Raw genomic sequence first — 27,932 nt, 5'->3', positions numbered from 1 at the left:
GACAGCCAGCTGACAAATGACTGCGCACAAAATGTAGGAGCAGAATGAAAGAACTAGCTTTGCTTGGATTCTGCATGGTAATACAAAGACAATTTCCTGAAAAGTTCTAAAATCTCCCTGGTGGACTGAGTTTTAAATTTTCACGTTAATCTTTTATAAGCACTCTAACTATTTCGTAAACTGGATTTTGTATTCTAACTCAAAGAAAGCAAATAAGCACATATTGAAATATTATTTAAAAACTTTACGTAAAGTTTCTGAGGTACAGAAAATAATTAAATGTTTCTCTTTTCAGCAATTGCAGAACATATATGTCAACCATGTATGTTAAAGAAAAAAAGCAGACAACAGAGAAATAGATTAAATAGTTTACTCAAAATTTACATTCCTTATTTCCCAAACATCATATTTTCATATGTCTCCTCACTGGATACAGACCCTGTCATACCTAATCATCAAATTTCCAAATGCTGGGCTTTGACTAAAGAGTGACTTGTTTCATTATCAGATGTATAACTGTCTTGAGTTATTTGGCTGTGGTGTTTGGCATCTCAGTGGGATACGTATTTGCCAACACTTCCTTCAGCAGTCAACAGGTAGTATATTGTGCAAAACCTGTTCGGTGATGTTCTGTAGTTTCCTTTTGTTTCCCCAACATCAGTTAAAACTGGCACCTTGACTCGCATGTCAGTCCCAAATGGAAGTGAGATGTTGCTGTTTGATAATTGGAGACCTCAAATACCTAAATGGGAATCATTAAACTGCATTGTACCTGAAAACACTGAAATATATTAAACCTAGTTTTATTAACTAACATTTTAATTTAGCATTTAATTTAACAGCATGTATTTACATGTATGCAATATACCAATTCTGATATAAACTTTTGCAGTTTGAATCATGTTCATTCATACAATGTGAACTCATGGCCAGCATCCATCATAATTATAATCTACACAAAGCTCAGTATACAATAACCTCACTGATCCTATCTTTAATAGTCTGAATTAATTTACCCCATTATCATTATTGTTGCCTTCCTCAGCAGCAACAAACTTGATCTCAGCGTTGGCAGTCCTTGAAGCCCTGCTGCTATCCCTGACCTTGCGCTTGAACAGGAAGGGAAATGTTTTCCTGAAAGACTTTTGAAAACTGGCTCCCATGAAGCCATAAACTACGGGGTTGACTGAGGAGTTGGCATAGGACATGCAGTTGGCCCACGTCTTGATCTTGTATGTTGCGTAGTTGGGTCTATAATTTGGATAGAAGGATTGGAAAAGCACAAAGATCTGGATGGGACCCCAACAGATGGCAAAAAGGAGGACTATCACGACCACCATTTTGGAGACTTTGCTCCTTATGCTGATTGTTCTCTCAGACAGGAGGTTGACCTGAGGAGATAAGAGGACTGCATTATTCACACACTTGTCACATCTGGGCTGTTTGTGTTTAATCTAGTCAATAACATCAAAAGGACATATGGGTATAATGTGTCTCTTTTATGAACTGAGTCATGGGAGTCTACTCTGTCAAACGTTTTTTTATAGGCAGCTCCTGGTGGTTTTCATTGGCACTGCATCAGCTTCATGTCTCAGAACAATCTAAGTCAAACTTTATAGATAGTTTTATCAATCATGGCTGCAGGATATATTGATTCAACAACATTATGATTAGGATTAGTCACACTGCAGCACTCTTTTAGAGCAAATTAACGCTAAATTGTTTTGTTAGAACTTTTTGATTCACAATACAAAGCGGAAACTTCAACAATTTCCTTTTTGTTATGAATAATCTGCTGGAGAAATCTGTTTTATATTGAAAAAAAAACAACTTTTAAAATTTTTTTTTTAATGAATTAAGTCTAAACAATTGTGGCTAATGAGCAACATGAGAGCTCTGAGAAACAGTGAAGAATCCTGAAGATCTGGTTGCAAAAGTGCCCATTTTTTTTCTACTATATGCAGTCACATAGCTTCCCATTATATTGAACTCATTTAAGTTTCACCAAGAGAAATGAATCAGTTGCCTCTCAAGCAGGACTCTTCATCGTTTCTTTTGATTAGGCCCACCTATATGATTGATCAGCTAGTTGGCCCATCCTTTTCCTGTTCGTGAGTCGCCCTGCTCTCTCCGTCGTAGCGTTACACAGAGTGCGTCTGCATGCTTAGATTGAGCTTCACTCTGAAGCTTCTGTCAGCAATGATCTGTGTAATACTTTTTGCAAGACTATTTGCAGATAAGCGCTGAAAGAGTAAATAGGCTCACTCTGGAGTAAAGCATTAACAATGAGGTACATCGGGGCTTCTTCCCATGGGTCTGGTGCACTGCAGTCATTAATCAAGTCAAATATGTTTATGTTTATCTTATTATGGCTATTTTCTATACAGTATTATCAATATTAGTAGTAGACGTAAAAGTATTACACATTCATGGTATATCACTGGATGAAATCAGAGCTTATAACTAATAAGGACAAATGTAAATCTTGCTTCTGATTTCTGGCCATACGAGTACAATATAAACACAACCGTCAGATATTTTCTCCTGTAAAGTTTATAAGCTCAGTTTGATATGTTTCTTATGCTTATTCACATAGACAACACACACATATTGTCACCGATTAAAATTCACTTTTCTTTCAAACTGATGGATGGAAGTCCAATACTAACTCTGCTTTGGTTTAGATTTTTCTCTCCATAAACTTCTTAGGGAGATACAGTATCTGGGCTTAATTGCTGTATACTCCACTGATTTCGCCAATTAGTTACTTTCCGCACGCATCTAGTTCGGAGCAAATTTTATTTAAATATATTTCTCGTTAAAAGATCTACTTTTTGAAAATAACAAGAAGTATAGTGCGGTGATTGGGCTACATTAACACCAAAAGAAAATGCACTGAAAACCGTGTTAAAGCAGAACTACTTATTTCACATGTTTGAGTTAGTCTGTGAGCTTTTAGATGCAACATTTTGCTTAATTGTAAAAAACAGCTGTCTAGCCACTCTAAAGGAAATAGCTTCAAACATCTTTTCAAAGAGAGAAGACCTTCTAGCTTTTAATTGAAACATAATTGATAGCAGTAGCTTACCCTCATGTTAGGTAATTACAGTCAAGTATTAAACAAAACAAACCATGCCCATACCTGGTAATTGTTGTCTACAGGTTCAACTGTGGGCTGGCCAACCCTTTTCACCATCAGAGTGTAGCAAAAAGAGATTGTGAGCACTGGCAGCAGGTAGGCAGCAATAAATTGGTAGAGGATGAACGCCCTCTCATGTGTTTTAGAAGGGAATCTCTCCACGCAGTATTGTCTCGGGCCGTACCAGTAACCCTCCTCTATACGTTGATACATTAAAATTGGAGTGGACAGGATGAAGGAGCCTGGGCAGAAAATTAAATACATGATTGGTTTTGATTTGTCATTGTCTTGATCAGTTTAAAGGAGTTATTGAATGCCTTTCAGGAATGACGCCACATACCAATCCAAATGCAGATGCTGACAATCATGGCTACTTTTGGAGTGCGGTGGCGGAGAGATTTCAGAGGGTAGACTGTCACATAACAGCGGTCCCCACTCATTGCAGTCAGGGTGATACAGGTGGCTTGCACCGTCACCTTAGAAAGAAAGAAAGAAAGAAAGAAAGAAAGAAAGAAAGAAAGAAAGAAAGAAAGAAAGAGTTTGAGTTTTAAATTACCTTTATTACCCACTCTAACAATCAATCAACCAAAATATACATTAAATAGTCATCAATAAAACCAAAAAACGTTAAAAATAATAAAAATAAAAAAAACACAAACTAAAGATGCATCATCCACTGAACACAAAACATCATTAATACCCCACTTACTTACAAAGCCATCCATGTTCTTTATCAACTTAAAAAACTCAAATTCCACACGAACACGAGCAACTACCAGTCGCTTGAATAAAACATAAGCGTCTTCCGTTCGATGTCCATTAATTTAGTCCTTTCTTGATATCCAGATTGCTAATTTTGCCATCCCAGAAATGAAATTTAAAAGTATGTGAATAGATTTCTTTCTTGCACAATATAGTGGACCATGAATAAAAATACAGTTAGCAAACTTTACACCAAAACCACCAAAAAAAACACTTAAGAGGACAAAAAGAGGACTCAATCTTTGACATTCAACAAAAATATGATGCAAAGTGTAGCGTTACCGGGTATTTATATACCTATTAAATATAAGGATTTATGAGATGTTCTTACAGTCTCAAATAAACCTTACCTCGAATTCAGGGCACCACCTACCTAGGTTTTGACTTAATTTAAGTCACAGTCAGGTAGGAAAACTGTTCGAAATCTTACGATCCTGGTGTTAAATTAATATTCAATTAATATTCAGTCTCATATCTCGCTACTTTCGTGAAGTTCTCGTTTGGTTGGACAGACATTACGTAAAGAAAGCATACGACACAATCTGTGATTATAACATATATATAGATATATGAGCTGTTTATTACAATGATATGATCTTAGACATGAACCTTTAAACAAACAGGAGATGCATTGAATATGGGTGATTATATAAAAACACTTAGTGAATATAAAATAAAATATGGGAATGGAGAGTTACTGGATTTATTCAAATAGTTTGGGTTGGCTGACTATTTGAATCTAAATACTGACATTTCGGATTAATTTATCATTCTGTGAAAGCCTCGAGACATCCATCAAACCCACTTTAAGGTGAAAACGGGTCGGTCTTACTGTGCTGAAGTTCTGTTCAGTCGGTTCGGACCACGGCAGCGGTCACGCGGGGTCCGAGCGGATTTCTCCTCCGCTCTCTGGGCCTTCCTGGCTGTGGTGGCTGACTTTAGCGGACTTCTCAGTTGCTTCTTTCACCGGGAAACCGAAACGATGGTGCCGAGGACTGGGGTTAGATGGTCGAATCTTCTTAGTGTCAGTGGGTCCGTTGCTTCTCTGATGAAGTGAACTTAAGTTCACAGAAGATTAATAAAAGGTTGCTTGGAGTTGGCTTTCTTGGTAGGAAAAGGTGATGATGGCGTGAAACAGCGGAGGTTAGGACGTGCGACGTAGAAGGACGTGGATGGCGAGGGACGAACAAAAACACGTAAAACGTGCATCTTCAGAGTATTTCAATCTGTTTCTTTGTTCGGGTCTTTCTTTCTCATCTCCGGGGTCTCACTGGGTTCTGGAGGGTCTCCTCCGGTCGTCCGCTGCATCGTTATCCACACGTCCTTCCGCTCTCTCCTGAGATTATGGGAAAACTCCCAAACTCCGGCGAGCTCTTCTCTTCTGCTTAAACCATCTCTAAAAGTCTCTGAGCAGCTGTTCTCTGCTCAAATCTCCTTCTGAAACTCTGGGTTGGAACCCTTCTGGAACAAGAGGCAAGAAGCAAGAGAGCAGACGCCTGAAGCGAGCCAGCAAAACGAGAGAACTAGAGAGAGCTAGAGAGAGTGTGTTTTCCGCGGGTTCCGGGTTTTGACTCTCGGAGGCGGGGCTTACACTACTTTTTCAGCCAATGACATGCTTGAACTGCGTGCATGTCTGTGTAAGGTGATCTGTGCTATAGGGGATTTCTGGATGAGACAAAGAAAACTCTTATTTCTCCATTACTCCCATCTCATAGAACATTTGTCTCGGTGATTCTGAAAACACCACATCTTGTTAAGATATGCAGATTAAAGATATAACATAGACTTGTAATATAAAGACATCAAAATAACACACATGATAAAGACAATTATGACTTTCAAAATTCAGATGAATATCTATGAAATCGTGACATATGAATAGTGAACCACATAATATTAATTTTCTGTGTTAACAATGGGGACACCAAACAATTACCAAATAGATACTGAAGGGACATGTTAGAAGTTAATAGCTGCATATATCTTGCCCATTTTACTGAGTCCTCTGGGATTTAAATGTTCAACTAATCAACACTGCAGACCACTAGGGGGCAATGTGGTTCCATCAGGCAGGTTGGGCATTTTCCAACAAGTTTGTTTCTTCGTCAATATTTAAGCCAGAATCGTACAAATTGTCTCTATATGCGTCTTGTGATCAAGCTGGAAACCTGAAAGAAATTGTACACGGTTATCAAACACATTTAATATAGTTTTAAGATTCGACTAAAAGTGAGTCTTATGAAGTCTTCTCAGTTCGTGTGTAGCCATCTGGTCGGTTTGCTGGTGAAAAGGGGTGTTAAAGTGTCAACTTTCGAGTTATGGTCTAGATAAGATAGTAAGTGTCCCACTTTTCCAAGAGTGAGTTCTTTGTTCGTTAGAGTCTATCCCAATTTTTATTGCAAGCGTCTGTTGCGAGTTCGACTCCCCAAAAGCTTTTAAGAGGGCAGGAAGTGAACGTAAATTAGGCAGTTTCTGTCTCTTTTTCCTTTGTGGAAAGAAAATGAAGATCTGGTTTATATCCACATACGTAAACATCCCCCACAGGAATGTTGGTTTTGTCAAAGTTTGAAAAACTCTTAATCCACACGGCACTGTGACTGCTACAAAAGTTTCCTCCTGCACACAATAAGGACAGGTAACGCTAGTGTCAGGATTAAGGTGTGCCGGATACCTGTTTGTAGATATGGCCCCATGTACAATCCTCCACTGGAGGTCACCCACCGGTTTCTCAATAGGGAGTTTGTACAGGGACCGCCAACAGCCTCTTGGGGTAGAGCTGGTATCAAAAAACTCGGTCCAGTTCGACACCTTCACCTCTGCCAGAGAGCGTAAATTCAGAACCTTCACGTAGATATTGTACAAGACTTTCTTCCCCAAGCCTTCAAAACAACCTAGCGGTGAATCTTGTAGGGACATCAGCTTTCCTGGCTCATCCTGCCATTGGTCCACTGCAGGAGAGACAATTAGGGAAGGAAACACATACTCATACTCATCGTCCCATTGGTCAGACAGAGTACTATTAGCAAGAAACGCTCTGATGGAGTCTGGCAGAGAAGCACAGGCTTCTTTTTTCAGTCTTAACACAAGTCTGTTGGATCGCACATCAAGACTCTCAGTGAGACTGGACACAGAGGACTTCATAAGATGGCCCAGCTTACCACAGGCTGCTTCTCTCATCTTAGATCTTAAAGTAAAAGATGAAAGCAGCTGTGACGAGCTAAAATTATTTCCAAACAGGGGTTCTTCAAAAACCCACATTCCTGGTGTCGTATCATCGTTCCTCTCAAAGGTGAGAATCTGCCAAGCATTTAAAACCGATTGATAAAATGGAGTAAGACCAGTTAAGTCCAAGGATCCTTGTCGTAGCATAAAGAGATGTTTATCATATCCAATACGTCCTGCTTTCCTTAGAAGAAGACGTGCAGTATCCAGCCATGGTAATCCAACACCATGTAAAAGTTTCTGCGCTGTTTGAAGCCTGAAAGCCGTGATCCGTGAGGTTATGTCTATGAGTCCTTGTCCACCCTCCTCTACTGGCAGGTACAGGACTGCAGCTCTCACCCAGTGTCATCCAGACCAGAAAAAAATCCACTAGAGTCTTTTGGAGACGTTGTATGAGAGATACTGGTGGCATTAACACAGTCAGCTTGTGCCAAAGGGCCGAAGCAACCAAGTTATTAACCACCAGAACCCTTCCCCTATAAGACAGCTGAGGTAGCAGCCATTTCCATTTGGATAGTCTGACACACACTCTCTCCATGACACCTTTTTTTCTAAAAAAGTATCTGTCCCCAAAGAAACACCCAAGAATTTTAAACCTTGGTTAGCCCAATGAATGTTATCTGGTAATTTAGGGAGATTGTTCGTCCATGGACCAATTTTTAAGGCAGAGCTTTTTTTCCCAGTTCACTTTAGCTGAAGAAGCTTTTTCATAAAGCTCCAAACATTGTTGAAGACCCATAATATCATTCTGGGTTTTAATAAAAATGTTTATATCATCAGCATAAGCAGAGACCACTAAACCTGGATCATTTGAGAAACCTGGGAGAATAACACCAGTTAGGGTAGAGCGCAGTTTATGTAAAAGAGGTTCAACTATAATAGAATACAACTGTCCCGATACGGGACATCCTTGTCGAATGCCTCTCTGAACTTTAACTGGACAGCTTAATCCTCCCCCAACTTTAACAAGACAAAACACTTCATTATACAATAAACCCAATAAAGAAATAAAACCATCACCAAATCCAAAAGCTCTTAGTGTCGAAAAGAGAAAAAAATGATCAACCCTATCAAAGGCTTTTTCCTGATCTAAAGAAATAATACCTACATCAATTTCATAAAGTGTACAAATGTCAAACAAGTCTCTTAAAAGAAAAAGATTATCCATGATAGATCTGTCAGGTACACAATATGACTGATCTCTGTGTATGATAAATTCAAGAAATTTCTTCAACCTATTAGAAAGCACTTTAGAAAATAACTTATATTCCACACAAAGGAGGGCAACGGGTTCCAGTTTTTCAACAGAGTCAAGTCTCCTATTTTTGGAAGTAAAGAAAGAACAGCTTGTCGGCAGGATGTTGGCAAGATACCCGTCAAGGTGCACTCCTGGAGTACCTCCCACAAGTCCTCTCCCAACAGCCTCCAAAAATGTTTATAAAAGTCTGCAGGTAAACCATCCAGACCTGGAGTCTTGCCAGGAGCCATTTGTCCAACAGCAGCAGTCAGTTCTTCTAATGAAACTTCGGCATCCAGAATTGCCTGGTCTGCAGCGGAAATTTGAGGAAGACCATCCAGTAGAGCCTCCACACAGCTTCTGTTACAGGCCTGCTGCCTAAAAAGGTCACTATAGAAAGCCACAGCATGCTCCTTCATGGTGGTGGGATCAGTGGTCAGAGTTCCATCTGGAAGCCAAAGGGACATCAACTGCTTTGTCTGGCTGACATTTCTCTCCAAATTAAAAAAGAAGGATGTAGGGGCATCCATGTCCTTAACGGTAGCAAACCTTGACCGAACTAAAGCCCCTTTAGCCCTTTCATGCAAAAAACAACTTAATTGATCTTTCTTTCGTTTAAGCTGTTCATTATTAGTACCATCAGTAAAAACTTCATTTTCTAACCGTTTTATTTCATTTTCTAAATTCTGAATCACATTTTTAATTTTAATTGTAGAATGGCTTGTGTATTGTTAACAAAAGACTCTTATCTGAGCCTTTCCAACCTCCCACCAGTCAATTAAGGATGTAAAACCTGATTTTCTTGCCTTCCATAGCTGCCAAAAGTTACTAAAACTTTGGCAAAAAAACACGTCTTGAAGTAGTATAATATTAAAATGCCAATTAGATCAGCATCTAGTAGTGGTTGAAAGAAGGAAATCCATGTAGACTAAATGATGGTCAGAAAAACCAACTGGACAAATTAGGGAGTCTGATAGTTTATTTATTTTTTGGGGGCTTTTTATGCCTTTATTGTGTATCTTTTTGTGTGGATCCCTACCACCATTGATGTTTAATGACCCCACCCTGATATTATTCATACAGGTAAAATGGAGAGGGAAAACAGACAGAGACAGTAAAAAGAAGACCACCCAGTGTAGTATAGTCATAGTCTTATTTCTGAATTTTTAACCGTTTTGAACCTTTCCCTTTTTTAGCTAATATCTGTCTCCTGACGTTTGTCATGTGCTTTTTTAAACGGAACCGTTTCTTTTCGTCTAACATTTCAAAATCTACCATTTTCTGTACCATTAGTGCGCTCTTGATAAATTTGTCCGCATCAGGAAAATAATCAAGAATTTTAACATGTTTTCCAAAAGTTTCATCAAGGAAATCGTTGATTTCATCCAAAGTGTACAAGTCACCACTGTATGTTTGAGAATCTGCTATTGAAAAGCTGTCTGAATCCCTATCATACTCCATGCCTTCTGCCTGTGCAGCTTCACCTGCGGGCAGCACCGCTGCCTCAGCAGCGACAGGGTTACAATTAGCCGTCTGATCTATTTCTGAGTCAAGATGGCCACAGATTGGGGAATCTTTTGGAACCCTGATTCCAATTTTCTCAGTGTCATCCCTTACAGGCTGTATATCCAGACCACTGCTTCCCTCCCCAGCATCACAGACAGTTGACGGGGGAGGCGCCCCCTCCTCCGCAACCACAGGAACAAAACTTTAGAGACAATTCTTTCAGACTCACCACTTGCAGCCTCACCACCACCAACACACTTCCAGCATGCAACGCAGAAAGAAAGAAAGAAAAAAAGAAAGAAAGAAAGAAAGGGAAACATATTCACAATGTCTGCATACTTTGTCCATCAGGGTGCAGTGATGTGCAACATGAATTTGTTTCTACAATCTAAAACTAGTTTGCAAGAGCAAACGCTCTATGTTTTTAGATAAATATCATGATGCATTTTATTTTTTATCGTCACCGAATTGTTTTCAGGTAAGATTTTAGGACATACATTTAGGCATATAGTATATAAGTACATATAGTACACAAGCCTCTAATCTACCACAAGTGTAAAAGCCCTGAAGATGAAACAAATAATAAAATTAGAGCTGCCAAGTGATTCAGATTTTAAATCACAGCTAATTACGTTAAATTAATTGCAAACTTTTATTGCCTGTTTTCAAAATTACTACTCAGAGAATTCTAATTGCTAATAAGAGCCACACATGTTTTAAATTACCAGCAAGACTTCCCCTTTAAGAAAGTGACCTTGTGGGAAACATGACCATGTCATTCAGAGCTTGAAAATGCATTCCGAACAAGATGATTAGATTACTCATAATCAGCCTATCAGTGTCAGTATCAGTGTCTAGATGGGCACATATTCCAGCATAACTGTTATCCAAATGTTGTATGCCATGTTATGTATCGAAATACAGTATTAGAAATAAAAAAATAAGACCTAACCAACACAATGAATAAAATGGTGCAGAGTTTACAAAAAAACAGTTTATAATTTAGTCCAGTTTAACACCACTCAATTAAGTTTGTAAAAAAAAAAGGGTGGAATGCCCTCTCCGGATTGGGAGTGAGATCCTTCCCCAAGTGGAGGAGTTCAAGTATCTCGGGGTCTTGTTCACGAATGAGGGACGAATGGAGCGGGAGATTGACAGGCGGATCGGTGCGGTGTCTGCAGTGATGCGGGCTCTGCACCGGCCCGTCGTGGTGAAAAAGGAACTGAGCCAGAAGGCGAAGCTCTCGATTTACCGGTCAATCTATGTTCCTACCCTCACCTATGGTCACGAGCTGTGGGTAGTGACCTGAAGAACGAGATACAAGCGGCCGAATGCCCACTTCCTCCGCAGGGTGTCTGGGCTCTCCCTTAAGGCTCTAGCATGGTTGCCGCGTCTGCTAGCGCGAGCGGTGTTGAGGACGTCACGATTTCGTGCCCGCCATGTATAGTGGCGCAAGTCGATGAGCCAGTAGTTGCAATTTTCTCCGTCACAGAGGTGGCGCTGCTAGGTGAAGGTTACCGCTACTCTACAACCACGAAAGTGGAGAAGAAAACAATGCCTCTGTCAAGAGCAGGAATACTGTAATTAATGATACTGCTGCAGTAATCTGATCATTTTAATTTTTTAATTCAGTTAATAGAGGTGAAGGTCTGAAGCCCCCGGCATCAACAGAGTCTCTGCCCTCTTCTTTTCCTTCACGTATCTGTCCCGTAGCTTCTTCCACACATTCTTTCCCCAAAGTTCTGCCAATCTATGTGCACGAGTTTTGGGAGTTTACGTGCTCCCTTTGCTGTTTCACTGCAGTTTCGTACAGGTGCCTGTACAAACGCACCTCCTGACTAAGCCGGTCTCACATCGGTCCATCCGGTTCGTTGTTCTCGGCGCAGCCAAAAATCGACTGGTGCACGACAACGCGCTGCGCCGTCTTTTCAAGGGAAGCGCCATGCCTGAAACGTCATTTTGACGTCACGGTCCGCCACCGCCGTGACAGACGCGTCAACCATGCTAACGCCTTTATGGTGCGTTCAGACAGGACTCGGTGCGAATTTTCGCGTTGCGTTACTCACGCGAGTTTTGCCGCGGGTGTAATTGAATTCAGAGGAAGTCAGGAAACAAGGTGGCTACATTTGTGATTAGAATTTTTCATTAGCAAATGAACAAATAATCCAATTTAATTTTCCATGGGGTTCAATAATGCTTGATTCCAGAGGTGGAAAGAGTACTTAAAATTTGTAATTAAGTAAAAGTATCTTTACTTTGCCTAAATTCTACTCAGAGTAAAAGTAAAATTACCCATCTCAAAATTTACTCGAGTAAAAGTACAAAATTACTTCATTTAAAATGTAATTTGAGTAAAAGTTACTTAATTACTTTCAGTTTCTGAATTCAAAAAAGGATGAGTCATGGATCAAATTCAGTACAAGTTGTTTTAATCAATTTCGAGGTGTATTAAAAAAGTATGTTTGAAGTCGATGTTCTGAAAGCCGAAAGCTCCATTTTGGCTGGCAGGTACATCTTGCACTGCATAATCATAGCCTTTCGTGCGTTTGAAAACGAATAATTTTTCTAAATATGGCCACAGGTTTTTCTGGCTTTCGTTTCCTCCAGAATGTGTATCCTCTTCGTCTTCGGACCTTTCCTCCTCCAAAGTCTCCACGTCTAGGTTATTTGTTTTACTCAGTAACGTAAGGAGTTTCAAATGTAGCGAAGTAAAAGTACTTGGGTCAAAATGTACTCGAGTAAAAGTAAAAATTACACATTTCAAAAACTACTCAGAAAATTACAAATTACTCATAAAAAGTACTCAATTACAGTAATGTGAGTAAATGTAATTCGTTAACTTTCCACCCCTGCTTGATTCAATTAAATTTGTTTTGAAGAATGCTAGCTAATAACCAGATGTAGAGTTTCCACTGTGTGTAGTCTACAGTTTTACTTTGACTTCAGACTTTGAATAGGAGACATTTTTGTAGAAAGTGCCAATTATATTTCAAGCAAGCTCTGATTTAATATGATGAATACATTTTTAGTTTTACAGTTACCATGTTTTATGGCAGAAAAACACTGACTTTGTATTAATGACACTCAACACTTAAAATACATCACCTCCGAGAGTCTTAATGTGCTGTATTAATGGACAAACTACTCCATATTACCTAGAAATATCTTCACCAGTGAGAAAAATTAAATAGTCAGAAGTTCCCTTTTTGCTTCTTTCGAGATAGGATCTAATTTTATCCATCTTTTGTCTATGGTACTGCTTCTTCGTCTTATCTGTTTCTATGAGGCCAACACCCATTACCCTCCTGAGGTTTGAAGAATCACATCAGAATTTCAAAGGAAAGGATGAGAGAGGCAGAAAGGGGTCATGATTAGTTCAGTGCTGAGGCTGCTAATGAAATGTTACCACAATCCTATAGAATAAATATCTCCAATGCTTCTCATCTAATCTTTTATTTCCTTTAGTGTTTTCTGGTATTCCCCCTCTAAATAAGAAGGGAAAATGTGAGGCTTCATCAGGATGATTGCATGCATATAGGTAATATTGGCTCATATCAGCACTCAGTGTCTGTCAGTTGTTGAAAGTCAAAGTTGATTAAGTAACATTAAACTAAACATTTTCAGGGCTAATGACTGTCTGTATATATCATCTTGATGGTGATTACAATGGACTGGATGCAAAGAGAAAGAGAACATTTAACTGATTAATACTGAGTGTACAGTATTTTTGTCCATTATGATGGCATGAAATAAATCCTAATCATTGTCTGTGAACCGGGAGCAATTTTTTTGTAGAAAAGGTTTGTCCTCATTTGGGGACCAGGGGGTTTAATTTATGAGATCCTGTGTATACATTCTATGGTGCTGGAAGATATGACAGTTTTTATTGGAACTCTAATTACTTTTTACTTTTATACTTTCATCATCTGCTTCACACCTGACAGGTAAAATTCAAAGGTCATTTTGAGGTGGTGGATCATCTAGATATATCCCATACACAAATAATCCAAACATGAGGCCAATTTTGCAAGCGAGGGGTTGGCAAGTTTGGAATGAAAAAAACAAAAAGGAAACAACACTAACATGGGCAAGACAAAAGGCAGAAGAAGATAAAAGAAAGGACAAGCATAGGCCAAACCTTTACTTGGAAAAAGCCAAGGAATAAAGGGTAAAAAGTTGTTCATGAGAGAACGTAGTCAATCTGACAGAGACTTTCAGGAACCTTGGAGTATGTATAGAGTGAATAATCACAGATTACTAGCTGATATATGGCAGGAACAGAGTAGTGAGGGAAACAACTAAACACAAAACAGGTGTGGAAGAAATAGAAAAAGCTAAGTAGGCCGTCAATTTAAAAATAAAACAGGAAAGGTGAAAAAAATATTATTCCAAAATTAAACAAGAAGTGAACAAAGGGCTGACTGAAGTGAAAAAGAAAATAACCAAAATAGGAGAAATTTGTAATGAAACAAAATGGGAACCATGGCAACTGGTATATGGTGACATTTCTGGTCAATGACAATTTACAAGAGTCCTCCCCACAAGAAATGTGATCAATAACTAATCAATAGAGTATGAGAATGTCGAGTTAGTTGACTGTTTTTTTAATTGTGGTCCAAAGCTATGGTCAATCATTTATAAAACAAGCTATATTAACTGACTGACTATAAACATCATAGCAAAGAGCGTATCAAGATACAGGCTGTTGTTTCCTCCACGGGTGCTGCTCTGCATATGAAAACATGATTTTATAACAGACACAAATATGCTACGCAATCCACTGTGGCTGTTACCTATATGGGACATTGTATTGACAAGCTGTTCTGTGCAATGAAAAGTCAGTGAAAAATAAGCTAATCATGAAGCTATTCTCATGAATCAATGATCATAAAAAGCCTTCAGACATTCTCTGGTTTGCTACATTCTCATTCTACAATGTGACACAGTAGCAGCTTTAAAGCAATTTATTCGCATGCTGCTTTAAGCAGACACAGTACACTTCACCAACTGTTTATACCTTTGGTTATGTTTGTTGAACTGTGGAGACCTTTAAACACTACTCAGACTGTAAGCCCTTATTTCCATAAAAACAGAGACTAAAAGAGGAGTCAGATCTCCTGTCTCATCACAATCGTTAAAAACCTAATTACCCTTCTCTCATGTACATGCATTAAAGTATAATGACAGGGCTGCTGGCAGAGAAACTCATTACAAACACCAGAAGAAGGTGCTTGTGTAAACAGAGAAAAACAACTTCCTACCTTCCAAATTGCCTAACAGAATTAAAAATTAGCAATCACATAATCAAAGACAAGCTCATATTTGAATTAAATCACATCTGTGTTTATAATATTATATTATATTATGTTATATCTTTAGCCTCTCTTCACAGACTGACATGTTACAACCTCTCCAGATCAGGTTTATGGGGTAGTTGTTAATGGATTACTCACTTTAATTGCAGTGTAGCAGAGGAGTGTGGTCTTCAAACTTTGAATTCTTGCCCACTCATTGTCATAATCAACATTCAATAAGATATATCTTATTCAGGATATATCTTGAATAAGATACATACAGAGTAAACAGCCCTTGTGTGGCATTTACCCTGATGGTGAACTTGTTCTGGGAAGAAAAAGAATGGGGATTTTGTATGGGGAGGACTGATGAGTGCTTGAATGCAGCTCTGGTGGTTTAAATACAACCCTGCTCCTATGTTGCTTTCTGACTTCAGGTAATGCACCTTCTGACATGCTTATCAGTGCGAATAGGGAGAAGAGGCCCAGTCGGTATTAAGACTGGCTCAGTAGTGGTTGACTGTCAGAGGCTTTCCAGTAAGTAGCATTGAAAACAGATTATTTTCCAAAGTGTATGAATACTTTGAGTGGGTAATGATGCATTATTAGCAGGCCAGTTTTCAAACCTTGGATATTTTCACTTAGTTTTAAAGGACAATGGGCCTCATGCAAGAACATTTTTGTATTTTTATTCTAAATTTCTCTCACTTTTTTCGTAAGGTCTCGTACGAACACGCCACGTCAGATTCAACAAACGCTCTTAACTTTGGAAAAAGTATGAAAAACGACCTGTGTAAATGATGAATCCCATTCGTGCGTATCTAAGTTCACGTGCACTAGGATAGTAGATTTGCATACTCCACGCCCTAAATTATACCAAATAAGGCTGTGCTTCCTCGCGCCTGTGCCAGGAAGTGTTGAGTGTTGAGTCATGAAAACAGCATCAAGGCGCAAAAAGAACAACTTTACGGGCTCTGAGACTGAAGTTCTGCTTCCAGAGATCCAAAAAGAAAAATCTGTCATTTTTAGCAGTGTTAGCAGTGGAATTACGGGACCTGCCAAAGCTAAGAAATGGGAAGCAATTAGGAGTGCTGTTACTACCATTGCACCAAAATAAAAAAATAAATGGTTTGATATGAAAATGGCTTAAAAAAAAACGTCTCGCCATGGGCAGGCGCTCGATGACTGCAACTAAAGCCGTGCAATCAGTTGTTGCCTCATCATGATGGCTCTTTGATGGGGTGGTCCATGAGGGGGGTCTTCTGGCACCACACCTTCTGGTCTGCCTGGGCTGGTTCAGGTGGACACCCTCGTTCATGGCAATATTGCGCCATGAACGAGGTATCGGGACACACCCACCTGGCCTTCAGCTCAGTGCGCTCCACGACAGCATGGGGGCTTTGATGCGAATGTGTGTCTCGTGCTCCAATTATGTTTGGCAGTCCAGCCACGGGATGAAAGTCCCTCTTAATTTGTACTTGTTGGATAGCGGTGTATGGAAATTTGATGTACCATGAGTAATAACCTGATGAGAGTTTTGATGACCAAGGGGAGCGCAGGACTCACGGAGGACTGGGACACACCCGATCTGTCTCCAATCTCACTCTGAAAGGTTCCGTGGCCAAAAATCCAAGGGTGGTGAAGACCTGGGGTCTTTAAAAAGCCAGTATCAATGGAGCCCCGATTCGACGAGTCACCTTGGCAACGGGGAAGAGGAGGGGCTACGTTTTTCACCAACCTCGAATTGGAAATCTTAATGCGCTCATACGGCGAGTTTCAATACGTTTTTAGAAATAAGTGCAACACCGCTGCAGCAGCAAAAGCGTAAGTTTAAATGTAGTCCTTTGCAATCACAATAATATTACAGGGAAACTGCTTGAATGGTAGCCCATTCATTTATTTCATTTAGGTGCAATCCCACAGGGGAGAAGCGCACTGGGCAGCAGTTTAAGATGAAATATAAAAACATTGTTCAAACAGGTGAGACCTCGGCATGGAGGTACCTCATTTTGATCATGTTTTACACTGTAAAATAAATATTAAGTGGCTATTTGACTGTGCAGTTATTTTATTCCCAACATAATGCTGTTTTCACACACATAAATTATGTCTTCTCATCTATACCATCCATCCATCCATCATCTATACACCGCTGAATCCGTCAGTCGGGTCGCGGGGGGGCTGGAGCCTTTCCCAGCGGTCAATGGGCAAGAGGCGGGGTACACCCTGGACAGGCCGCCAGTCCATCACAGGGCCACACAGAGACAAACGAAACAAACAACCATGCACACTCACAGTCACTCCGAAGGACAATTTAGAGTCATCATCTATATCATGTTCTGTTAAATAATTAAGCCTATTTAAACTAACACAGACTTCTACTGAGTCAACAGAAAGAAGGCAGATGCCCGTAAAACGGGTGGTGCCCAGCACCACCACCTCTAACGGGAGGGCAGTGGCTGAGGGAGTCCACCCCCAAGACACGAGTGTCTTTATAAAATATAATAGGCCTAAATATGTCTTTTTTAAGCATATTCATACAAATATTTATTTGTCTTTTATGTCTTTTTTTTCTTTTGTCCCAATTCTGATGGTGCCGCTCAAAAAGATAATTGTCTGTAAATGCAAAAATCTATGCGCGGTCTGATAACCATCTCCAACGAATATTTATTTCTCTGCGCAATAATGCTGCACCTTCATCCACGGGATCGTTGTCAAAAGGACATGTTCGTGAAAAAAGTCGCCTCCTACTGTGCCTAATGGACTTCTAGAAGTAGAAGAACTCGCTCTGCTGACTGATGAATGAGGAAATCAAATGGCGTGTGTGGCTGAAAGAGGGCGGAGACAGAAAGAAACTCGAGGTTTCTTGAATAAAACCTGGTCCCGACCAGGTTAGGTTCAGAGAGTCTGTTACTACGGTAACTGACCGTGAGGTTAAGTTACCTCTCTTTGTGAAACAGGCTAGAGTTACCCCTCTTTCTCGGGGTTGAGTTACCTCCCTTTGTGAAACGGAAAACTCAGAGTTTCCCTCATTTCAGGGTTAACCAACTCAGAGTTTTCACTAAACCTGCTACGTGAAACGGACCTCTGTACGTGTGGTGGAATTGGGTTTGATCGGCGTGTTTCTCTCTGGAGTTGTGGCTCTAGCAAGCAGCATATTTGTAGCAGCACAGTCCTTGGGGATCTAAATCGCGATGTCAGCCATTTGTCTGTCTCCACACGGTCTCTTCAAGAGCCTGACGCACTAAGGCATCCAAAAGTAGCAAGACAGCCGCTGGTTACGCTTCACATTAACCTTGTTATATACAGATTCAAATGAACCTTCAATTAGTGCACAATTTAAGTCAAATAGAATAATGTCAGCATAATTTTGGGGTATAATGTATATATTTATTTATGTTTTCTTCAAAGTAATTAAATATACAATCCATTAGTCAAGCAAACTTGATTGGACTAACAGATGACTATTTTACGAAACTCCTACGACAGGTCTGGATCACTCGTAAATTCTGTTCGTACCTGAAAGAAAACGTAAAATACGAAAAGATTGGTGAATGCGCAAATTCTCGTAAATCACTCGTACGGACGATTTAAAGCTGCAGTCTGCAACTCTTTTTCAAGCATAATGCCTGGAACTGTCCGGGGATTCTGAAAGTAGTACATTAAATACCCCAATACAAAAAAAAAAGAGTTCTCTAGGTCCCCTATATGTCCCGCTAGGTCCCTCCAAATCCAGCAGGTTTGTTTACAAAATTGCAGACCGGACCGGTAAAAGGTAACCAATCAGGTTTACGAGCTGGGCTCTGCTGCCTGTCAATCACCGATTGTGCAGGCGCGATACAAGGTAGGCTCGTCCCCACGCTTATCTATCTAGACTATTGAACTTCATTACGGGCTAGTCTACTTACTGTGTCTTCCATGATCGCAAATGACAGGTGAGTTGATGAATGAGGAGTCGTGTAGGCGCATCTGGCGTGCACATAGACGTGCACGAGTTCTCATGTGTTTTGATGGGGCGGGACAGGAAGTTGAATAACTTTTTATTTTTCGGTTAAAAACTAAACATTTCTTGCATTTTGCGACTACGGAGGTCACCGTTTTCAACTTCAAGCGTTCTGATAGATCATGTAAACTCTTAAAATGCCAAAAAGTAGGACTTTACATATGACAACAACAAATCTTGCAGACTGCAGCTTTAAGAACAAATCTGTGCGTACGAACGGTTCTTGCATGAGGCCCATTGTGTTTACTCACCTGTGAGTGCAAGTGATGTCCTTCTACACCCGAATACATGGGCTCAGACCAGATATGTGATATACTTATTAAAAAAACAAGTTGTTAGAGTCTCTTTCTTTGGAGAGTTTCCACTGCCTTTAAAAACATGTGTTGATGGAGTTGAGGAGGCTGAGGCACACAGAAACCTGAAGCCATGGACAAACGAATGGGGCTACAAAGTTGTGAATGACAAAAAAATGTTACCAGAAGTGGTATGAAGTCCACCATCCCATTAAAGGGACGCTTAAGCCTCACACAGCTTTTATCCACTATTAGCCTCTGGGAGCATGTGGTCATTCTATTCTCATAGAAGTAAGACATCCGCATAGTTTTCATAATATGACTGAGGTCTGGAAAATATACGAAGGAATAGGCACTTTCTTTTTAGGCAAAATCAGGGAATCTATAAATCACAGAACAAATAAATGTTTGTACGTAAAAGTGGCTTGGTCCTGTTCATTCACCCATGTGTTTGTGTTTATATTAATGTTGTAAAAGTTAATGTATCTTTAACACATTGACCCAATCTCCCCCTTACTGCTGTTTGATATAAGCACTTTAGAATAAGCACCATTAACACAAGTGAACTGATCAGAACATTTCTGACTCTCAGTCCATTCCAGCTAATGCTGGTAATATACCACTGACTATTTGGGGTTATTTTTTAGTTTTTTTTTTTATTTGCAATCTATAGATTAAAAAGGAAACTACACTGCATTCTTTCCTTAAGTCAACATTCATTGATTCAGAGTACATAAACCTGATAATATTACAAGCTACCAAATAATAGGCTTTAGCCAAAAGTGCTCCTAGCTGCTGCTGCCAGCTAATGTTGTAATGTGCAGCCTGTCTGTCAAAACATGGCTAAAGAATAAAAAGAAAGAAGAGTCAGAAAGACAGCTTGAAACATTGCATCAACTTGGTCTTTACTTCTACTTCTGAGACAATGACCACACTGAACATTAAGATGGTCACATTTCTCAGCTGCATTCCCTCACCAGCTCACAACCACATTTACCCAGAATGCCACTTTAGAAAAGAGGAAGGCTCAGTTTTTATATTGAGTATTTTTGTATTAACAAATATCTTTAATTTGTATTCATTTTTAACTAAACCATTCTCTAAATTATACATTACAATCAAACATTACAAAATCAAGTTAATTTACAATTTAAATGGAGCATCGCTTTAGTTCTGGCAGACCACGTAGTCAACGCGCCCTTTGCCTGTTGGCTGACGCCGACCCAACCCTTATGGCCAGCTGCTCTCAATGGGTAATCAGCTGCTGCTCGCAATTGGATGCTGGCATTTGGGGCACTTCATTTAAACTTGGTTTGCTGTCACTGCTTTTTTTTTGCTCTCTGCTTGCAAGACGTAGCTCCGATTAGCATACGCGCCGATGCTAGTATTGTTGTTGCTGCTGCTGCTGCTGCTTGCCCTGTCGTCCGGCGTGGATCCCCGCCTGCCGGGGGACTCGGAGGATTTCGACCTTCCCAAGTCCGGCTGAGCCGGGACGCGGCACCGGGTGGGCTGCCCACAGCACGCGCGGGCAGAGTCGAGGTAGGCCGCGGCGGGCTCCTGTATGTAGCAGGGCAGCCGCGGTAAGACATGCGACTATCTTACACCGATTTCACATGATTTTGCGTGACTGTAGCTGTGTGGCGCGGGTCTTATGCCGGCACATTTGGATTACAAACCATCCTCCCGATTGGTCCGTTTGGATCCTCGCAGTGATGCTTCTAAGGTGCAACAGGTGCTACACACGGCTGTGGTATGTATGCATTACAGTCTGATGGGTGCGGCACACCTGTCGTGTCGGGGTGTGGAGTGTTTGTGCCTATGGGTTACCTCATGTCACGGTAGCCACAAGATAGCTTTGCAAGCCAGTTCGGTAACAGATAGCTGGCGCTACCTAACTGGAAACGTTGAACTAGCTAGCTACTGGCTAGCCTTTGACATCTTGAACTGAACCAATTGAAGTGTGGCATTTCATATCATTGTTGTTCTATGAACCGTTCTTAAAAAGTCTGCTAGTTTGCGTTGGCTAGTATACTAGTGGTGGCTAAGGCTAGCAGAACTGTGTTTGGAACCATACAGAGGAGTTCAGCTCTTAAACTCATCAAAATCACCTGCGTTCAACTATGTCAGAGAACAGACTCACAGGTTTAGCAATTCTCAGTATTGAGTCTAAACGTGCAAAAATTTAGATTTGGATGAGTTGTTAGGAGATTTGCTGCACAGCAATCGTTGCATACAGCTTCTGTAATTTGATTCTGTATAGCAATCAGTTGACACGTTTTGTATTGTTATTGGCAATAGAGCCTAAGTGTACTTGGCTGACTGAACTACCTTTGAATATTTATTCAACTGGTAAATGAGCTCTGGGAATTATAAATTTTTAAACAGTGGATACATTTTTAGGTGGCTCGGTTTTAATAAAAAAAAATAAAAAAAAGACATTGTGCAGCTCTTCCTCTGTTTAAATAAAACAAGAGCCACTGTTAGGGCTTTACTTTGCATGAAAGATACTGATTAAGATCGAAAATAATTTGGGATGAAGTCAAATCATTAAAACCGCTTCCGGAATTGATGGCATGAACAGCAATGACAGAGGTCATTTGTGTTATGCTTTATGGCTTGTTTAATTGTGTGGATAGAAAAAAAAAAAAAAAAATGCAAGCTCACGGTGATTTTAACTTCCTAGGTGGGTCAGGTGAAGTGTGTTAAAAGCTCTGCTTGCTTGGATGTTGCTTTGCTTTGCTTGGATCTTGCTCTGCTTGGATCTTGTCTGCTTTGCCCTGCTGCAAAGCGCTGTCGCTGCTGTGGAGACTGACCATATTTTTTATGGTGTACCTAAATGGTTGAGGTCAATGCTTGCCCCAATAAAAATTGGTAGCTAATAATTCGTCGGGAGGTAGGATACCCTGGTTCCAACTAATCAATTGGTTGGTCTGCGTTCCGGTATGGTCTGTTGGGGGGTTTGTTGCCTTTACAGCAAATGGAAGGCACTCCACCTGAGGATGCTGCTGTTCCCTGTCTTGGCTTCCATGGAGCTCATGGAAAAGTCGGGAACTTCCTCCGAACAGAGCCATACCGCCAAACACAATTGTATGCATTCAGAATAAGCTTCTGAAATTCATCTTTGTTTCTCGTCTCGTTTTGACGAGAGTGGTTCTGACAGAATTGTAATTATCACAATGAACTACACAGAAACTTGTTGGTAAAATAGAGACTAGCTCAAGTTTATATTATATCAAAGTGTCTTTTGCACAAAAGCACTGTACTTTACCCTGTGGGGGAAATTGTGGTAAGACAAAAGTAAAGAATGCTACAGATTAACTGAATAACACATAAGGATAATGACAAATTTTGTAACAGATATGAAATTTGACCTTATTAGCTGGTATGGCAAAATTTTGCTACAGAAATTAAAGTTATCTGGTTCCAAAGAGGGACTGCATGGCGGTGAGGTGGTCGCCTCAGGGGGTTCCTGGTTCAAATCCCAGCTGGGGCCTTTCTGTATAGAGTTTACATGTTCAACAACTGTCGGACTGGCCACCTGCCCAAGGTGCATCTCGTCTCTTGCCCAATGACAGCTGAGATAGGCTCCAGTACCCTCGCAACTCTTAATTTAATTAAGCGAGCACAGAGAATCGATTGATGGTTGGATATGGTAATTTCACTTCTGTTTACATTATGAGATGAAACTCCAGGTGAAACAATAGTGTTTCCACTATTCAACTAATCCTCATCTGCCATGGATCACATAAGATTATATTTTCTGTGAGGAGGTGATAAAAAAACCTTTATCTTTTCATTACCTGCTGCAGAAAAGCAACAAATTTGCACATGAAGTTGCCAAAAATCCATCCTGGGAGGGGGTAGAGGGTGGCGGTGAAGGGAACGCAGCACACCAAGAAGATGATGTCAGTGGCAGCCAGGTTTGCTGCGCAGAGAGAAAACACTGTGATTTACAGGTTGTTTAGGTGTACAGTCTACAGTGTTTAGACGTTACTGTATAAAGGTGTGGGAGGTAGAGGTCAAATGGATTCTTCAATATTTGTAGAGACTGACTAGAAGGAGTCTGCATCATTTTACTACATTTTAAAAATGTGCAGTGTTAACACCACATTGGAGATAAGCAACACACTGACTTATTATAACATTCAGCAACAGCTGTTTTGTTTTAAATTGTAGGGTTTGATGGATTTTCAGCACAAATCTCTGTCCAGGTCAGGGATTCTGTGAAAGAACAGAAAATAATACATTTAGCTCTGAAGGACAAACTTAAAAAGATATATCACGAAAAGAATTTTGGAGAATTCCATCAACTTATAAACATTTTGAAAATGCAGAACATAAACTAAGAGGATAAGAGGAGTTTCATGACATGAGCCTCCAATATCTGTAAAAGCTTGTTCAGTCTTGCGCAATTTCATGCAGGAAACACCAAACTCCATCATTTTGATTCAGCTTGGCACATCTCACGTCAAGTGTTGAGAGACTGCTTCATAACCTGAATGTGATCATTTGAAAGTAACAATCTGCAGGTATTTTATTGTTTATATATATTTTTTGTTTTTTTCTTTCTGAAAAAGCACTGCTGATTGACTTCTGGCATACCATTGAATTGCACACCAAGCAGAGGTTTCAACAATATCCTTTGGAGTTTGGCTCTGGTTGTTCCTTATACTCATCTTTTCCCTCCAGCTGACAAATAAGCCACACACCATTCCCTCGTTTGTTTTAATAGCTGATCTAATCACAGTGTAGTTGCTGGACCATTATGTTGAAGGATAAGCAGATGGTGCATGGGCCAACCAAATATTGCTGAATATTAAAGTGTTTCAGTGCTGTGGCCTTGGGACATATTATCCAAGATCAAATTCTTGTCACATGCACAGTGCACTATGCAAACACAGGCACACATAGTTCCTGCAAAAAATCACAGAGCTTCACAGCTCAGTAAGAAAACAAATAAGCTCATTTCAATGGATCTGTCTACATGTTTGTGATCTACATTTTTTTATTTAATCTTTTTTCTGTCTTTTTTTCCAATTGTTTATTTTGTTAGACTTAACAAGATAATAAGTCACTAATGGAACGGTGGCAGCCAAGAGACGGCAAAAATTCATCAGCTAGGTTTAAAATCTGTTTGTCTCGACAACACACAGGAGATATAAGAAAGAACAATGATTGGTGGACTCCTTTGATTTTTCTTGTTTTGCGTTTATTCACTGAACTTAATGGATCAATGGTAACAAAATGCACAAGGAAACAGAGTTAATCAACTGTGGTTGAGATGTGACTTCAAGTGCTTCGCAGCTCCATGGCAGGGGCTAAAGTTACTTCTGACATTTTCTAATTGGTTATTCTAATACCATGGTTCATCTGAGCATCATCCTCAAGAACAGCACAAACCAGTGAAGGATACTTTACACAATGAACTTCTGAGCTATGAAAATCACTTACGTGCACATATTAATAATTCTCATTGTAAGTGCCTCAGGGGCTCCAAAACCCTGTTTAAGACTTTGTTTTCTAATGTTAAATGTCTTAGAAACAGTTTGCTCTCTGTTGTAATTCAGGACACAAGAGGACACTTGTCTCTTCAGCATTTGGATTGCATCTGAGTCCTGAGGGGTACCTAACAGTGGCCAGTGATACTTGTGCCAAGTAATAATGGTTTGTTGCTGCACTGAGCAAAGCATACAAACAGTAATTTTCCCTACGAGCTGAAATGATCTGATCTTTCACCGTAGCACAATGTGATGAATACTCGCACTGCCTGTAGACATGACATCGATCTGAGGACACAAGGCAAGATCGAGGATAAATTTCCTTAAATTGCAATTTCTTCTTCCCCAAAGGCCCCTAAAGCACAGCACACTTGTGTGATAATGCAGACTGGAAAATGATCTTATTTTCCTACCTGTCAGAATTAGCTAGCTCTTGTTTTTTTCTTTTTTCCTTCCTCACTTCATCTTCCTTATATAACGATGCACACAAATACGGAGCCCTTCTGACAACCGACAACAACTAGACAGGCTTTAAATTAAAACTTTGTGACTAAACTTTAGGTCTAATCTCTAAGTTTGAGCTTTAAGTGAAAACTGCTTCTTTTTTTATGCTCTTTATAATGTTTTTCCAGCAATTATTGTGATACACCCAGCTGCAGTCCTTGCACATGTCTCTTAAGATCTGAAAAGTCCAGAGTTATGCATTGAAAGTTAATTTTCCACCTTGGGTTTTTTAATGTTTGTTTCGGGACAAATTCTCATTTCATCACACTGTTGTTCTTCTTTTTAAATTGTTTGTAATTTGCAACTCCAAATATGGTCAGTGTTTAGTGATAACACTAAATACAATGCATTTAATATGACACATTAGACTGGACATCATCAGGGCATGAGTCCTGAAATATTTTTTAATTATTATCCTTGTTAATGGTTAATTAATAGAAACAAAAATCTTTTCTGGATTGCTGGACATTCATTTATTTTGCCAAAACTTTAAGAATTTTATTTCAATTTGTATGAAATAAGATTTTTAACCCACATTCTTCCATTATTACTGATACAAAAAGGGAAAAACGTTGGGGGGGCATGTGAAGCTCAGCAACTTGCCCAAAGACACCCTTATAAACTGGAAAAGACTGGATCAAACCCGCACTCTTCGGATTAAAGGATGACCATTGTTTCTGAGCAATTGCTTCCCCGTGAACATTTTTACTGTCAAACGAAACAAACATTATCACTGCAGAAATGCCTCATTTGGGGACTTTTAGAAAAGAAAAAAAATTGATTATCATTCAATCATGAATCTTTTAAGCATACTCTGATGAGAAATACTGTCAAGTGAGGCATTTCTTAAGCCATGAGTTCCTGATCATCGCTTGCTTGTACAAATCAATGATTCCCAATTGTAGTCTGCAACAGCGCAGAAAATTCCCCAGGCAGAAAATTATTAATCCTGTCTGTCCCACTAGTAAAAGTGAAGACTGTAATAAGTCTTGCATACAGCTGAGTACTAATTGGGCAAATTAAAATCTAGTCAAACTACACTGAGCTTCCTCTTGAATCCATTGAGGATCTGTTGAATCCCCTATCAACATGTAATGATGTGTTAAATGACAGATAAAAGAGACATCAACACACGTCTGAAGCTGAGATTCATAATATACATTACAACCCACACACTGATCTCCACATTTCCTTATCGGTTTCTATCGCAGTTTCTTTCACAAACATCTAGAAATCCAAAATCTACAGTTGTACATTGTTTCAGCTCACCTATATAGAAGTTGGTGGCCGTCCTCATTTGTCTGTGTTTGGAAATGACATAAATAACCAGAGAGTTGCCCACAAGTCCGACCAGCATGATCAGACAGAAGAATAGAGGCACCAACCAGGCATCAGTGAGAAAAGGATGCTGATCTCCTTCCTCTTCAATATCATCCAAATGTCGTCCATGTGAAAAGTTTGCTTCAGATCCGTTGACCCCAACCTGTTCAGTGGAGTTCCACAGCTCCTCGGAGGAGTACATTGTGTAAGGACAAAAGAGGTTGTTGTGGGGAAATGAGAGAATAAGTAAGGAGAGCAGGTTGTGTGAGAGATGGAGGCAGAGATGGCAATTAGAAGAGAGCGTGTGTTGTATCCATGGACTGGGTCCAGTTTGCCCTCAGGCAAAGAAGAGGAAAGGAAAACTGATGGTCTGAGATGGACAAAGACACCATCAAAATATGGAGGAAAAAGGAAAAAAGTACAGAATAAAAGAAGTATCAAGATGTGAGAAAAACTGGATTTGGGAGGGAAAAAAGGAGGATCGAAAGAAAACAGTTAAAGGGAAAGCTAAATCAGAAAAAAGGGGGTCAGACACGGTGGGCAAATGCCTCCTCTTGCAGCAACAAATAATTAATTTCACAGGTGACCAAAATAAGAGCGTACTGAGAGAGAAATGTATGTATTCATATGAATAAAACGTGGAAAAGTAAAAGATGATTATGAGGATAAAAAGCGTTGTTTCTTCAGAGGAAGCTGGATGAAAACTTCATGTTCTGATGCCACTAAATCACCTTTGAAAGCACTAAAGCATGCTGTGGTCTTTCTTTTTTTTTACTTGCAAGAAAAGCGAACCTCCAGACAGAAAGCAGAATGTACGCTGAGAGGCAGGCAGTCGTCTGCAAGCTTGGTCACAGGCAAAAAATCCACAGTTCAGCTTGTTTTCGCCTCTCTTTGTTCCACCGCTGTTCTTCCCAGTGAGATCTCAGCCTTTTCCCATTCAGGGCTTTTGCTTTGATGGAAAAGCGAGCAACTTGATAATTCAGAGAAGCCGTGGTAGGTTAGTGCAGGAGTCAAGGTTTGCTCTGCAGCCATGACAGATCTATGCCTGACAAAATGCTTCGTGCTGAAAGAAGGAAATAACCCCAACCCTCATCCATTGTTCATCCTCCGGGCAGAGCTGAGATGATTTTTGTTTGTGCTTCAGCAGAAACGGC

At 40.0% G+C, this 27,932-nt stretch overlaps 1 protein-coding gene across 1 annotated transcript; it reads right to left on the bottom strand.

The window, feature by feature from the left end:
- Positions 1–356: 356 nt before the first annotated feature.
- kiss1ra (KISS1 receptor a) lies at positions 357–27,932 on the bottom strand. The gene is made up of 5 exons (XM_075483130.1): positions 26,728–27,932; positions 23,257–23,381; positions 3,480–3,615; positions 3,143–3,381; positions 357–1,391 (listed from the first exon to the last, which is right to left on the bottom strand). The coding sequence occupies exons 1-5, from the start codon at positions 26,978–26,980 to the stop codon at positions 1,008–1,010; spliced, it is 1,137 nt and encodes a 378-aa protein (XP_075339245.1). The 5' UTR covers positions 26,981–27,932; the 3' UTR covers positions 357–1,007.

This window comes from Odontesthes bonariensis, chromosome 14 (assembly GCF_027942865.1).
Source record: "Odontesthes bonariensis isolate fOdoBon6 chromosome 14, fOdoBon6.hap1, whole genome shotgun sequence".
Taxonomy (NCBI): Eukaryota; Metazoa; Chordata; class Actinopteri; order Atheriniformes; family Atherinopsidae; genus Odontesthes; species Odontesthes bonariensis.
This window is presented reverse-complemented; position numbering and strand designations above follow the sequence as displayed.